Here is a 15,623-nt window from a genome sequence, read left to right on the forward strand (position 1 = left end):
AGGAACAATTGTTCCAATGAGGGAGAAAGGGGCTCCACGGGGTAGAGAGTTTCCATTCACAACAACAAAGTTAAGTTTCCTGTGTAATTTCCATCATAGTGATGTTTTTATAGTTTTATGCTGAAACATCAATGAGGACATTTTCGTATGTGGCCTTCTGCTTAAGGGTCAGATGACTTGTGCCTGGTCCCTTGCAAGGGCAGACACCTGTGTTTTTATCACCTTTATCATAAGCACTATAAACTTATAGTTTGTTGTGTATTTCTGTGGTCAGGGGCGGCCATTCTAAGCAAGATCTGGTGCCAGGATTCTTTCCCCATCTTCCCTGTGCTTTGGTCCCTCCTGTGAAATAAATACAAGGTAGGAAGTTCAAGTTTGCTAGTGAAGTTGAAACATATTATGGTGTACTTTGGGAGCCCCTTGGCTTTCTAGAAGGCTCAGCCTTTAAATTCAGATAACTGGGTGAGGCAGAGGAGAGGAGAGTTGAGGAAGTAGAGGGGATTATTGCAAGCTTAAAATACGGAAGTAAACTAAGTGAAGACATGTGTGCTGGCCATGAAAGGGAAACCCAGAGAGAATTTTTCGAAGAGCTTTATGGAAAGAGAATGGGCTTTGGGATCAGTCAGCTCTGGCTTAAATTCAATTTCTCCACTTAATAGTGCTGTGATGGGAGGAGAGATTTGTTTTGAACTAATCTGAACTTGATTTCTTCATGTATAAAAATGGGAACTATCAAACTCTGCCTCCTATGATTGGGTTAAGAATTCCTGATGCATCTTGTATTCAGGACCCACCTCAACAAGTGGCAGCTGATTTTATTTTCATGGGAGATGAGGTTACTGTATCATAATCCAAGACCAATTTCAGCCAATAATATTCTAGATTTTGAAAACTGATAGTGTAAATTTGAAAATAGCATCTTCTTACTGTCTGAAAACAAACTCCATTTGGTGAGAACAGAAGATAACATTCCAAAGACCAAATATTTGCTGACAGCTCAACTCAAGAACGAGTCAGGTTGAACAAAATGTACTAAAACGTAAAACAGGAAGTGAGTCCAAAAAAGGAAAGAGACCCAGGCAGAACTTAACAAAGTTAGTCAAGAGAACACAAGCCCTTTTCTACATTGTCATTTCTTGGATCATTATGATCATTTCTTTCTAAATGCTGAAAACAATCTTAACAGCTCCCAGTTATACCTTACTTCCACTGCTCTGCCCAGCCCTACAGAAAAAGAATGATTCTTTAAAGAGCGAGGAAATGAAATCTAGGAGAGTAGTGGTCACATGTCCAGGAGGGACCATAAGGATTTCAAAGACCCTGGGCATTTCACTAAGCCACAGGGCTCTCCTTGGCACTTAACTCCCAGGCTCTCCCTGCAGCTGGCGCTCTGTCCTCAGCAGGGTCTACAGAGGCAGACTCCAGCATGTCTCTGTTTTGGCGCTCAGTGCCCCTGGGGTGAGGTGCTCTACAGCCTGGTGATATCTGCTTCTGTTTTTGCATTTAATGGAGTCATGACCAAACTCATGGCCTCCTGAGGGGTCAAGGCATATCTGACCTTAGTACCTCTTTCAGAAACACACATACACAACTAACCAATCACACAGAGCTGGGCAGGCTAACCAGATAGAAGGTCTGTCTATTATCATAAACCCTGGGACCTGTGGGTCTTCTTATTCACAGGTCAAGGGCTGGATGTTGAGGCCTAGTATCCCAGAAAGCTCTTTTGTGGCCAAAGCCTTGGTTTCTCTACTTCTTAGTAGGAGCAGATTGGAACTAAGCAGACCCTAAGTTTTGGAGATCAGTTTCCACCCTGTTAGCTGCCACAGGGACCCACGTGGAGCTAGCATAGAGCACACCTTTTGGGGTCCAGAGACTCATAAATGGTTTAGCTTGGGCACCAGGTCATCCTGGACTTCAGTTTTTGTCATCCCACTTCCTCCGGCACCTTTCCAGGGCTGCTGCTCTGAGGAAAGCTGGCACTGGGCTGTGGGACACGTTGCCAGCTTTCAGAACGAGGTCACCCCTGCAGAGCGCACCTGTGCCAGGTCTGGGTCACCCTGGTCTCTGTCCCATAGCGGCGTGCCACCTTCTCTACACTACTAGTTGCTTGGTAGCATTTTTATTAATGTTATGTCACTTAGAAAAACTTTTTATGCTATTTTAAGCAATGCAAAATCATAGATTTGTTGAGCCAGTTATGTTTTTTATCATGTTGATTAAGCGTACGATGACATAAAAGTTGAATGATCACGTTCCACCTGAAGCCATCTCCATATCAGCAGTGAGGTGGGTAAGACCTGAGCAGGAAACAAGGATCTGGTCCCAAGTCGGACACAGAGTCTCAGAGTAAGAGCCCTCAAAAGGGCACTTCAGTGTTTGTGTCATTCAGTCTGGTGGCCAGGCATGCATACCCTGGTGCTTCCTCTCTCAGGACATGCTGGCCTCTTAAAGCCCATCATCTCCAGCCATATCCTGTGGTGGTGACAGAGGAACTCTGGGGTCAGGTGCCCTCCCCCGCCCCAGCTTTGAATCTCAGCTGTCCTCTCTGAGCTGTCTGGCCTCAGGCAAGTAATTTTACCTTCTGATGGCTCAGTTTCCTCAACTGCAAAGTAGAGATGATAATAGCGACTACTTCGTGGGACTGTTGTGAGAATTAAGAGTTTGGGGGTATAAAGGGCTTGGAATCGTGGCTAAGCAGGTGAACAGAGAGATGCTAAGGGGGTAACTCACTTCCTTGTGTGTTAGGGCAGAGGCAAGACTAAAACCTGCTTTGTGGCCTGCAAGTTTTCAGGGCTTATAATTCACCAGGGACTGGTAAGAAATTCAGCTTGCTGCTACTGCCCACCACCCCCAGGTCCCCCAGGTTTAATTAGTAGGTCTGGGGTGGGGCCTGGGATTTCGATGCAGGTGGTCTGAAGACCGAGAAGCTTTGAGCTGGGTTGTGAAACATGCCTGCCCTCTTCCTCCCCAGAGTGTCTCTCTCTGCCTTCCTCTCATGGGGGCAGCTGCCTGAACAGCACTGGGGTTTGCACTGTTACCTCTCAAAAAATGAGATCTCAAGGATCTCCAAGGGATAAGAAAGGAAGAAACAGAGGATGGAAGATCACAGCAGAGTGACTGAATTCTCTTTGTAAGGTGGAAATGTGCTGTTTCCCTGCCATACTGAAGGTTCCCTGGGCCATATTCAATTCCTCACTGCCCGCGTCTGGCACAGAAGTATGTACAGAATTTCAAAGAAAATTAACTATTAGCAATGATTTAGAAACAAGTCATGATGTTGCTAATTCTGTCACTTTCAAACAGTTCAGGGAATGGCCATTTTGGATATAGCCTAGCGTTGTCACATAAGCCTAGATGGATTTTTCCAAAGTTTCCGCACCCTCCGTCATCAGCACCCACTCTGTGTGGCTCTGATACGATGAGGGAAGGATTGTTCTCATCTCGTTTTGCAGCTGAGTGCTTAGGGGAGGCTAAGACATTTACCCAGAGTCACATACATTCCAAGGGACAGTCCTGGGAGCTCAGTCAGGGTTGTTGCCTCTGGAACATGCCCCTGTTTCTATCTGGGCCTCCTTCCTCTGTGGGTTTTATGATAGTGTAGTTCCTAGAAGGAATGTTCTAGAATGTTTGGTTTAGGAGAAAACAGGTGGGCAAAGCCATATTCCAAGATACCCACAGTCCTGGTCTGGGAGAAGAACAGCTCCTGAAAGCTTAGAAAACTTGTCTGTCTGAAAGTGGGTGGGTTGGGCTTGATACCTTGTGCTCTCCGCCATTCAGGCTGACCCTGGAAGGGGCTCTCATTGCTAGCTGGCCAACAGCAACCAGCAAGACCACACAGCTTCCTGGGTTAGTTGTCTGATACCAGCCAAATGAGTGACTGTGAGGAGCTTTGGCTGGGCAGGAGCCCATTCCATGAAAGCCTCACCCTTTGCATCAGGCAGAGAGGGGCTAGTTAACACAGCATCAACTGTACCACTGTCTTCCTTACTCAAACAGCATGAGAGAAAAGAGGAAATAAAGTCAGGACCAATGGTAAGGGAAACTTTTTAGAGGTGGGGGTGGAAAAGCGACCCACCAGCACTTGATGTGGTGGGTATGACCTGGGGAATTCTCTCACCTGGGGGTGGAGGGGTGGGGAGACCCCTCTCTCCACATCCTTTGTTAGAGGTGACCTCCCACCCACACAATGGAAAAAGAAAAACTTATTTTGTGGCAATTTGCATCTTAAGAAATAAAGGCAAATGATCAAGTCCTTGGAGGCTGATGTTTTCACGGGGTTTGCTCAAGCATGCTGTCCCCTCCAGTCTAGGCTGAGCGGAGACAACTCAACATGGGTTTGGTGGGGGAGTGGGTGTAACCAGAGCAGGAGGCAGTGGCCTGACCTTGTTCAGAGATGAGAAGGAGCTCAGGGGCCACACTTGGCTCTGCTTTGTCACCTGGTTCCATCTCTTTGGTCCTGGGGAATATTCTTTTTCTTTCCCCCACTTTGATTTGGGGAAGAGAATTGGCTAGAATAGAAAAATCAGAGCTTCTGACCTGAAGGAGGAATAAGATAGCAGGTCTTGACATAATCACTTGGGGGCATCCAAAGGGCCATTGACCATACCACATCAGAGGATGTGTCCACTTTGGAAGAGTGAGGAGGCTCCTCTGTTAAGGGGCCTTAGGAGCCGTGGATAGGCAGTAGCTAGAGGCCGCAGGTCAGTCTACTCTTACATGGAGCTTGGCAGAGGGGTGACCCTCTGTGCCCAGTGAACTTTGCCCAGCGCAGTGCTAAGGGGGGTCATGAACCAGGTGTGGTTACCTTGCCAGGAGATGGAACACCAGGCCCCCATTGCTAGGATGTAGAAGGGTCAAAAGTGTCCCAAAGGGGACCATGACTCACCCTATGGACACTGATGAATACCTGGCCTCCCTGACCATCCCCTTTCTAATCCCTTGGGGAGACTCCACCCAGTACACCCCCACTGCCAGGACTAGGAATCTTCTGAAATAGAAGCAAGGGTTTTAGAAGCAGCCAGTGCAACTGAGCCCAGAGCTTTATGGCCGTGACTTTTAGCCTTTGCCTTCTGCTCCCCGGTGCTTCCTTTCTGCTCTCTGGCAAGTTGCTCAAGGCCTCTGGCTACAGCTTTGGGAGCCTGGCCTGAATTGGCATCTGTCCACAAAGCTACCTTTCTCATCACTAATTAACCTGCAGCATCAGACTCTTCTCCCTGGAGTACTTGGCATCTTGCAGTCCTACCAATTGAACTTTGTTTTCAGGAAGACATCACAGGATAGTGTCTAGCTTAGTAAAGAAGCAATAAAGAAGTTTCTTAGTAAAGAAACTGATAAAGTTTCTGTAGAGCTGACTACAGGGATGATAATGTCCTATCGTGGCCGGCATGAGTCTAAGTGTCAGAATCATTTCCTGAGTTGGAAATCCATTAGAATAGCCAAATGACATGAATTCTATCCCCTTTGGGGGTCTCAGTTTCCCCACCAGTAAAATAAAGGGATTGAACCAGCTGATTTGGGAACTCCATCTCAAAATACCAACGATTTTGCAAGCATTCAATACTTTGAAACTTCTCATTGTGAAGTATCTCACTCAGAGCTAGAGAGACAAGTGTGACGAGGCCCTAGTGCCCGTCACCCTGTTTTAGCAGCGGTCTGCACCCACTCTTTGCCTCAGCTCTAACAGCACAGAGTTGAGCACAATGCCACAGAAGTCGGACTTACCCTCGGGGCTGGGCAGAGGCCTCTCAGGGGGCGCAGCCGTGGACTTCATGCTGTTTCCCATTTCTCTCTCTCCCTGGGCTGACGGAGACTCTGGGAGCCTACGGTACAGGAGACACACGGGGAGGGTCAAGCACGCCCTGAGCCCTCGGAGCAGAGAGTGACCCAGTTTAGAGAGCATCGTGCACCATTTCTCAGACTGCCTGCTTCTTGAAAGGCGGCTGCTTTTATGTGAAGATGAGATTTGTGAAGGTTGGTTACATTTGCGCAGCTCGAGTTCTTTTATCAAGGGAATGACAGAGAAAAACCACAGAGAGGGAAGTTGCTAGCAAATGCTGTTGGTGGCAAAAGTTTCCATTCCTCCGCAGCCTCGCTGAAGACAGCGAGCAGCCCCGCCAGTGTTTGTCTGAGAAGCTGAGCAGCGTTTCAGGTGGTCCAGAAAGTGTCTGCACTTAGGAACCCTCCCCAGGAAATCAGAACATGTAAACCTAGGGAGTTGTGTGCCGATGTCACCAAAAGGAGTGAGGAGAGGGCACTTTCTGCTTCTGCTTTTTCTCATCTATTTTGAGTTTTTCAACGCTCTTTCTTTAACGAAAGATTAAAAAGGAAAGCTTCCTTACGATGCTGTGTGCTTTGCATGCTGCCAAAGCTCTTTTACATCTACTGCTCCTGTTGGTCATTGTAAAGTCCCCATGTCATGTTTACACTGATCCGCTGCGAAGGAAACCCAGTCTCAGAGAGAGTAAAGGACCTGTCCACACTCACACAGCGAGTAGCCTGGAGCAAGGGTTTGAAACACTGACCCTCCATATCTGCTTTGCTCCACTGGGGTTTCCAGGGGGACCACCCAGGTTTAAATTCTGGCTGTACACTTCCAAACTGGATGACCCTAGGCAAGTCATCAAGCTTTTTCTGCCTGTTTGGGGGACAATAATAGAACAGTGTTGGGCTGTGGCTGCAGACTTAACTGAGATAAAGCCAGGGAACCACTTACAGTGTGGCCTGGCGTAGAATACATGCTAGTTATTGCCATTTACCGTCCTTTTCCTGATTGTCCGTAATGGTAAATGTTAAATTCTAGACTCTTATACAAATACTTTGGAAAGGAACATAACCAAAGATTAGGTTCTCTGGGTGGCTAGGCACAGGGGAGAAACTTAGCCTCCTTCATCTGCGTTGGCAGCATTAGATCAAACGCTTACGAGTTTGGAAGGGCACAAAGTCAGCCTGTCTAACTCCTACCCTGTCTCCAAAGCCTTCTCTCTGCCCTGCAGGCTGTGGAAGGCATGCTGCCCTCAGAGCAAGGGTCCGGAGGCTGAGGAAGGTCTTTCTCCACTCTCGCCCCTACCCTCCTCACACACCAGCCGGGCAGGACCCTGGCAGGACCCTTTTGGTAGGCTGGGCAACACCTGGACTCCAGGAGGACAGGGATGGGTGGGACTTGTCTCGGGCCCCTAACCTGGTAAAGGCACTCAAGAAAATGGGCCCTCCAAATGCTTATGAAGGGAGAGATGGAAAGGCTGGAGCCCATATTTCCTGCAGTTTGGCAGATACTTCCCAGGCATGTACCAGGTACTGAACCCTGGGCCTTGAGAAAGGCAGGACCATGGGATCCCATGGACCTATTGGGGTCCTGTGCTGCTGCCGAGGCCACCTTAGGCATTTTTAGGGAAGAAGTGAACAGAGTGGCTTTCCGGGCCCAGAGTAGCATTTAGCCACAAAAGCTACCCCGTGCGGGTTGCAGGTAGCACATGTGTGACAGGCACAGGGCCTCGGGAAGCAGGTGGGTGACTTGGGCCTCGGGAAGCACATGCGTGTCATGCATACACAGCCTGTCCCACCCAGGCCCGCCTCTGTCCTGTTCCTGCTGCTTCCTGGAACTACCAGCTTCCCTGGTCCCTCAGCTTCCCTGTCTGCTGTCACTGAGACCTGACGGAGGCCTTTAGGCTACTGGAGGAAGGTCTCAGCAAGCAGAGCTCACTCTGAGATGTCCTGCTATCTCTGGTGTCCCCAGGACAGGGTACATGGGCTCGACAGTGCCTTTCTGTCCTTTCAGCCCGACTCTTGGCATCAGATGTCATTAAAGCTGAGTCCCCTCTGGATGCCCTGGGTTCCCTCCAGCCCTGATGGCCTCCCCTCCCACCCCATCCTCCCCCTCTGAGCCATTTCTAAGCAGCAGGCTTCTTCCAGAATCCCTAGTCCCTCCCCTTCTTTACATCACAACTATTCCAGAAAATGAGTCAGGAAAAGACTTTGCTGCCCATCAGAGCGAATTCTAACATCACCTCTCTTCCAGCAACTTTACAATTCTTCTCAATTATTCATGTGATATTTGGGGGGAATTCCTGAAACTAGTATGGAGGGAAAAACACTTGAAACTTGCATTGTCATATGGGAAAACTGAAGTCCATCCAAGAAAAGAAACACACCAGGAGTGGGAGATAAGAAAGGTACAGTCCATCTCAGAGGCCTGGGTTCTTTTATTCTAACACATAGTCAGTCTCTCTCTCTCTCTCATATTCTGGCCTCATCTGTCTCACCATTTGGAGTTCACCCTTCATGATTAAAGGCGGTCTTAGCCCATCAGGAGCCCCCCAGGTCCCCACATCCCTTGGTCTGCTCACTGGCTTCCTAGCCTCTCCAGGAAGGAGTTAACTTATCTGAAAGAGGGTTTTATTTGAGAAGAGTAAAAATGCCCCCAGAGAATGAGAGCTGGAGTCTCCCTAATGAAATGGCTGAACAATTTGATTTAATATGTGACAGTTTTATATAGCGGCTGGAGGTGGGAAGAGGGTACAAGAGACATAATTGCTTCTAGGAATAATAAGGAAAGGGCAAAAGAGAAATGAGTTAATTAACACTGGCTCTGAAAAGTCTTGATTTCTTTCTCCTTTTTCTTTGTGATGTAACTGCTGGGTTCCCAGGTCAAAGCTCCTGACTGGTGACCCCCTTATGTGCCCTCCAGTCTTTGGATCAATGCTATTTTCTTTGTTTGACCTTGGACCTCAGTTTCCTCTTCTGAAAAATGAGATGAGTGGAAAAGTTGCTCTCCAAAGAAAGAGCCTTTTAACCCCATTTAATTTTAGCAATCAAGACTCAATGGCTTTTTGAAAATTATTAATCAGCACATTTTCTATGAAGTCCCATTAGACAGAATCCAAACCTTGTCTTTATCATCTTCAGGATCAAGGGAAGATATTAATGTGAACAACGCCCCCCTCCTGGCAGGCAGTTTGCAGACAGCCCTGTGTTTAATCTTGCCAGCATTCCCAAGGACATTTATTCCCCTTTCACCCTCTTAATGTGGAGGCCAGGGGTTATCTCACCTGCCCACTGTCCCAAAGCTGGAGCCCGTGCATGTCCCGGCTTCAGAACCCACGCCCTTGGCCAGGGACCAGGCTGCTGTCTCTGGTCAGCGTGTGACTGGCCAGCACTGGAGGATGCGTTGTGCGGAGCAGCCCTGCTCTGACAAGGTTTTTGTTTGGGAAGATTCAGGATCTTTTCATTGTGTGCTCTGCATTATCATACAAACCCAGAGGGCAGGCTTCTCAGAACTTTCCGTGCCTGGGAGGGCATCCGAGGGCAGGTCTGTGCACCTTTTCCCCCCTGTGCTTCTAAGGGCAAGGCCTCGCAGTTAGATAGGAAGGTAGCTTGAATCCTATCTTAGTAGACCGAAGGGGAGAGGACGTGAGGAACCCTGACCAAGGGAAGGCAGGTCCTGACTGTAGTAAAACCAGCAACCAAACATTTGCCAACAGGTGGAATTAATAGGAAAACCTCTGCAAGGAAGCAACCTTCTCTTTGGCCTTAGAACTTTCTGCTACAAATGTGACAGTGGTACATCCATTCATATGACCTTCATCTAAGGCAGCAGTTCTCAACCTGCGGGTCGTGACCCCTTTATAACAATGAAAATACAGCGCGGCATTAGGAAGGTTGAGAACCACTGATCTAAGGTGTGGGAGCATGATGCTGCTAGGAAGCCAGTAGTGACAGTGATGCCCAGAATACCATGACCACAGCTGACCTGCTTACCCTCTGCCAGGCACGAGGCTGAGTGTGGCACAGCCGTCATGGGTTGCTCACAACAGCCACACTTCACAGATGAGAGAAATCAAGTGACTTGCCCCAGGTTAAAGGTTAGGAAGAGGTAAAGGTGAGCTTCCAACCAGGTCTGCCTGAGCTCCAAACCTGTGCTCTTAACTGCCAGGTAGGGCTTCCCTGCTTTCCTGCCCTCTGGTTAAGCCTAAGAAAGCAACAGAAAAGTAATTTTTTAAAAGTCATCAAAGCAAACCTCAGGGACACTAAACTTTTGGGGGAACTTTTAAGACAAGAGACATAGAGGCCTGAAGAGCTATCTCAGATGTCACTGGCAATGTTTGGAAGCCCAGGGCCAGGGATCAGACCAGTGGAGGAGAGTCAGCCGAAGGAATAGGAGCGAGAGGCCGGGGAGGCCTGCCTTGGTCAAAGGGGCAGGAGTGAATTGTGGGTGCCTTTTCCTAGCCTTTCATGGTGTTACTTTTAAAAAACTGTTACTGCTATGAGACAAGAAAAAAGCAAACAGAAGTGCTAGCTGTGCTTATCGGATTTATTTTTTGAGGATTTAATGGGATATTACATTTATTATTATTTTTAAATTTCTTATCACTATAAGGGTACATGGGATTGGGTTACATTGTTTGCATTTGTTAGGTAGCGTCCAGGTTGAGTCCTTCACCCAAGAGCTATGCCGTATACCCACCCCACACACATTGTGCTATTTAGGGGAGGGCTTTCTGGGGCTCCCTCCTCTCCTTCTCCCTTTCTCCCTATTTGAATTTAATTGTGTTTTTCTCTAGTGTGGTCCTGTCGTTGTTTATCTGTTAGTTTCATATTAGCATTGACAGCATTGGATACTTGCTCTTCCATTCTTGTGATACTTTACTAAAGGAAATGTTCTCCAACTCTATCCAGGTTAATAAAAAAGAGGTAAAGTCTCCATCTTTTTATGGATGAATAGTCTTCCATGCTATGTATATATACCATAAAAATTTACTATTCAAATGCATATATATAGAAAAATATTAAAGGAAAATTTCTAAAATATGTCTTCTAAAATATTTCTAAGGGCTTTTCATAAATAGTGATCTTGCAAATGAATATGTCAATTACTTCTTTACTTACACATTTCTAAATTATCCAAATTTTCTCCCATATGTATGAATTTCTTTGATAATCACGAGCTTGGAAAGAAGGAGGGAGCCTTAAAGCAGGAGTTTTTAAAGCAGAAAGGCTGGGTTCAGAGCGTAGCCCCCAACCTTCTGGCTGTGTGTCCTTTGGCAAGATACCTCACTTCTCTGAGCCTCCAGTTTTGAATCCATCAACTCGGAATACAAATATATGCCTTACAGGGTTGTTTTGTGTATTAAATTACAGATTATATCTAAAGCAGATGTGTTTGGCAAATGGTAGCTAAAAGTTTACCAAAGCTGAAGCCCTTGGGGGAGCTGGGTGGCCACTGTGCAAGCTTGAGCAAGTCTCTTCTCTGACCTGGGCCTGAGGGTCCTCAAATATGATAGGGAAGAGGCTGGGCCAGGCAGCCATGAGTAGCTCTTTTGCCTCAACTGTCCTCTAGGACTGTCCCTGTTACTCTTGTACAGCTGACTCAAGACTCACTCAGCACTGCCCGTGGTCTCACTCTCGGCTTCAGGAAAAGTAAGAGCCGCCACAGGGGCTTAGCATCAGTTGGTCTCCCTGCCAAAGACCCCACAGGATTTCCGGGGGCTCCCGCCACATCCTGACCTCTCTTGGCAGGTGCACCTCCCTGAGTGTGAGGCTGGGGGCTGCCAGGTGCTGCCCCGTGACCCACATCATTCCTTGTTCTCCTGCAGGGCAGGTGCAGCTGCCACCCTCCCCCATCTGCTCCCCAGTTTCCTGCACAGCAGAGGAAGCCTATGAGCCCCTTGGGCTCGAGGGCGGGGGGAGTAGTACCATGCAGGGGCAAGACCTACAGGCAACAGGCAGCTGCTTAGAGAGGCGCACATAGCCCTTTTCTCATGCCTGATTCAGAATCAGAGACCCTCAAGAGCCACTGGGAGGAGAACTTGGGGTGCTCTTATCTAAGATACTTCAAACTTGCTCGTTAAAACCACACTTTAAAGACTGTTTTCCCATAAATTCAACACATAAGCTAAATAAAAGTGAATTACTATTTGGGGCTTGGGGTTCAGCACCTTGACCTTCTACTACTATTGATAGGATACCTCAATCCTGGGACTTCATAAAGTACTGATTGAAAAAGTAGCAATTTGATGTCCTCATAGGACAAAGTAAAGGCTGAGAGAGGGCAGGCAGCCTGGTCACGGTCACACGGCAAGTTGGGACAAGTGTCATGACTCCCTGTCCAGCATTCTTCCCACTATGAGAGAGGTCCTGCCTATCTGTCAGTCTGGATCACCCACAGTGGAACTGTGTCCACAAGACTGTGTTCTGGCCCCTTCTACATGTGTGTGCCCAGAAGGCGTTCTGATATACTCTTAGGCTAATAGGGAGACTGGGTTTTATCTAAGACCAAAATAGGAGGGATGTGGCCTAGTGTGCATTTATGGTCATTTTAAGATATCAGGAAAGAAGCCAGGTTTAAGGCCAGTCAATGCTGGGGCAAATTTCAGTTTCACCCCTTATTAAGTTGTAGAATTGCTCTTTCTATTGATTTTGTTAGTTTTTAATGGCATAGCCATGCCTGCATTGCTGGGTTTTCCTAAGTAAGGATTGAAGAGAGCAGGCGTGGAAGGCTCGGCACACTGCAGAGTCCTGTGGCTCACCACTCTGCCGGCACAAGGGCCAAGGTGACCTGGGGGTCAAAGCAGCAGATGGAGTCTGTGGGACTGGTGTCTAGCATCTCGAGGTGGGCAGTACATGCTGTTCTGCCAGGGCTTTAGCACTTCACTGAAATGGAGTGAGTCCTCCCTGTGCCCCGCCAGTTTCTTTCCTTCTTGATCAACTTTCATATACAATGGTCCCCAGTGCACAGCCCTGAGTGTCTATGTAACCTGCGAGCTGGCTGGCATAATAAACAATGAGAAAAGAGTGATAAAAACAATTATTTTGATACCATCCATTACACAAGATGGTAAAACAGTTAATTTGAAATGGGCCTTTTAGTTTTGGCATGTGTACTTGGGAAATGCATATTTTTTCAGAGAAGGAAGATGGAAATTTTCATTGAGAGGCTAAAAGTCTGGGCATCTGGGCACAGGGATTGTAAAGTTTGTGATTTATTGCATCACATTTCCCAGCAAGAGTCAGTTTTGGTTTTTATTCACATGCATGAATCACCAGCATTACTCATAAACCTCTGGCGTACCATGGAAATCGATATTTTACTTAACACAACACTGCAGGTGATGAGCGCCCTGCTCCCGGGTCTCCCCCATCAATAGGAGTTGCTTGTCAAAGCGCAGATGCCACAGTCCCACAGTCCCGCACCCAGAGAGTTGTTGTAATGGGGCTTGATCTCCCTAAAGAACCCCCCAGCATGTTTTTAATTTGCTGCCAGGGCCGAGAGCCACTCTCTGCTATTCTCTTTGAGCTCGTCAGCCCAGCCCTAGCTCCCAGGATCACCTGCATTGCCCCTGGGGTGACAAGAACGACTTTGCAGTTATTTGTATGGTTGATTAATGACCGTCTCCAGTACTTGACTGCAAGGGCCATGCAGGCAGCCATGAGGTTTGTTTCTACTCTCTGCTGTGACACAGAAGATGCTCCATATGGAAATGAAAAGAAATAGATGAAAACTGAAGAAGCTGCCTAGGAAAGAGTGGATCAACGTCGTGCTAATAAATGGTGGACAGTCTGTGTTAAGGGGCCTGGAATTGCTAACTCGTATGTTTACCAATTTCTGTAGTGTGAATGAATACTTCTATTGCGGCTCATTTCCAGCTTCCAATGCTCCATCTCTGAACACGGAATCTGGGGAGATGGGCCACTGGAGTGCATAGACTCATTACTGATCTTTCTCCTAACCATTACCTTTATCAGGAACGGCTGCCTGTACACAGACATCTCTATCTGTTATCAAAGGAAAAGATACACTAATCTAAATGGGCCTAAGTTAGATGTTTAAATTACACTGACTCACTTGATGCCCCAAAGAACTCTCCATTTTATAGATGGGGAAATTGAGACACAGAGAGACTTGCTTAGGGTCACACAGCTAATTCAGGGATGGGGCCAGGTTTCAAATCCTGGTTCTTTTCGTTCCCACCCCTAATTCCTTCAATTACCTTTGTTTCTGCTTCCTGAAATTTTAATTCTAATAATAGAGACTCTAAGAGCTGGGATTGCTGGTGAGACTTGAGGAGAATGCACACAGGTGTGGAAGCTAGCCTGCCGACTGCCCTGCGTGTACAGGTGGCCTTGCGTCTGGCTGCTGTAAGGCCACCACCCTTCACACGGGACAGCAGCCAAAGACCCAGCTGTCAGGGCCCTGCCTTTTCCTTCTGAGTGCCCTGAAGTTGTCGATTTTGTCATAAGTCATGTGAATGGTGGCTCCAATACTGTGAAGGGGAAGCGTTACCCCAATATTTTCCTTCTATTTTTCCTACTTTTTCCTTTTTGTATTTTATCTCTTTGGAATTCACAGTGGGCCCCTGAGACTTTGGGCAAGCTTGTTTGGGTATCAGTTGGTTTTCCTGTAAATAGTGGGTGGACCCGGGGGGAGGTGGGCCCTATGTCCACTGCAGGTTTGTGCAGATCCATCTTTCTCTATGACAAGATGCCGCTGCTCTCCTGTGTCCCAGAGGGCCGCACTCGTCATGGGCATTCAGTATGCAGATCCGTTGGTGCAGAAAGAGCAGTGCATTGCAGGGTGGGGCTGGACACTCAGGCGCCTGAGGTTTGCATTCAGAGCATGAGTGTTTCTAAGTTGACTGTCTATGTGGCTCAGAAGGCCAGGGGTGGAGGACAAATGGGGGAGATGGCGCATCTGCAAACTAGGGAGGCTCCCCCAGGTCAGGGGGAGAATGAAGCTGCCTCCCAGGCTAACAGGAGGATGAAAGGAAACTGACTGTGCTGACCGTGCTGGTTCCCCTCTGTGGTCTCTCCCTGAGCTCTGCTTCTTTCAGAGCACACACTGGTGTGTCGTTATGTATTTGATTCATGAAGGCTTACTGACAACCCCAGGAGCAGGCCAACTTTCTGAGAACAGGGTTCATGTCTACTGTATTCCTCAATAAGAAACCATAGCCTAGGAGGTGCCCAGCACACAGTACATGCTCAATTAATGACATTGAATCCTGGGAGTGCTGCCTGTAGTGCCCAGCACAGTGTAGGCAGGAGGGGGTCTCCTTCCATGGCACCCTGGCCCATTCCAGGCAGTTACTGTTCCCTTAAAGACAAGTCAGAGGACAATTCCCACTCACTTTGGAAGCTCTTTGAGACTCCCTAGCTTCACTTACCAAGTGCCATCCCTCCCACGCATACAAACCAAACCCTCCAGCCGCAGTCCCAAGTCCCCAGTGCCAAGGAGAGAAGTGCGACTTTGCAAAGCTGTTTGACAACAGATGTGAGCCCCTGAGCCCATGAGGCCCCATTGTTTCTGTCTGTAGCTAGCGTTACCGTAATCAAAGATGCCCTTCTCTGGGCGGTTCTCAGATGGGAGGAAGTGGTTTGGACATGGTGTGCTCATTTCCTCTGGAACTCTGGAGGAGGTTGAGAGAGGGAGGTGGTTGGGCACATGGTATGACCTCAATGAATATTTATTGAGAGAAAGATGGATGGATGGATAGAGGGACAGATGGCCAGACAGACAAAAGTCCTAACAGAGCCCTTGGGTTGCTGACAAGAACCAAATAAATGGTTCTTCTGACATGCTGGAAGACCTTGATGAGAATTTTAAGTTCCAATCTCTCTCAGAACTGGGG

The 15,623-nt window shown here is 47.8% G+C and overlaps 2 protein-coding genes across 4 annotated transcripts in view; one reads left to right on the forward strand and one right to left on the reverse strand.

Annotated features, from left to right (window-relative positions):
• The window catches only part of TG (thyroglobulin), a 231,284-nt gene that overhangs the window by 157,521 nt on the left and 58,140 nt on the right, over positions 1 to 15,623 (forward strand). The gene's annotated exons all lie outside the window — the stretch shown is intronic.
• Positions 1 to 15,623, reverse strand: part of SLA (Src like adaptor) — a 33,358-nt gene that overhangs the window by 15,637 nt on the left and 2,098 nt on the right. The window contains exons 1-2 of one of the 3 annotated variants that reach the window (XM_053558276.1): positions 9,757 to 9,829; positions 5,725 to 5,822 (exon numbers count right to left, since the gene is read on the reverse strand). In XM_053558276.1, the coding sequence (XP_053414251.1) occupies positions 5,725 to 5,785 (61 nt within the window). In that variant the 5' untranslated portion in view covers positions 5,786 to 5,822; positions 9,757 to 9,829. Of the gene's footprint in view, positions 1 to 5,724; positions 6,110 to 9,756; positions 9,830 to 15,623 lie in introns of those variants that run through there. The other 2 variants (XM_053558275.1, XM_053558274.1) reach the window with 2 other exon arrangements.

This window comes from Nycticebus coucang, chromosome 13 (genome assembly GCF_027406575.1).
Source record: "Nycticebus coucang isolate mNycCou1 chromosome 13, mNycCou1.pri, whole genome shotgun sequence".
Classification (NCBI taxonomy): Eukaryota; Metazoa; Chordata; class Mammalia; order Primates; family Lorisidae; genus Nycticebus; species Nycticebus coucang.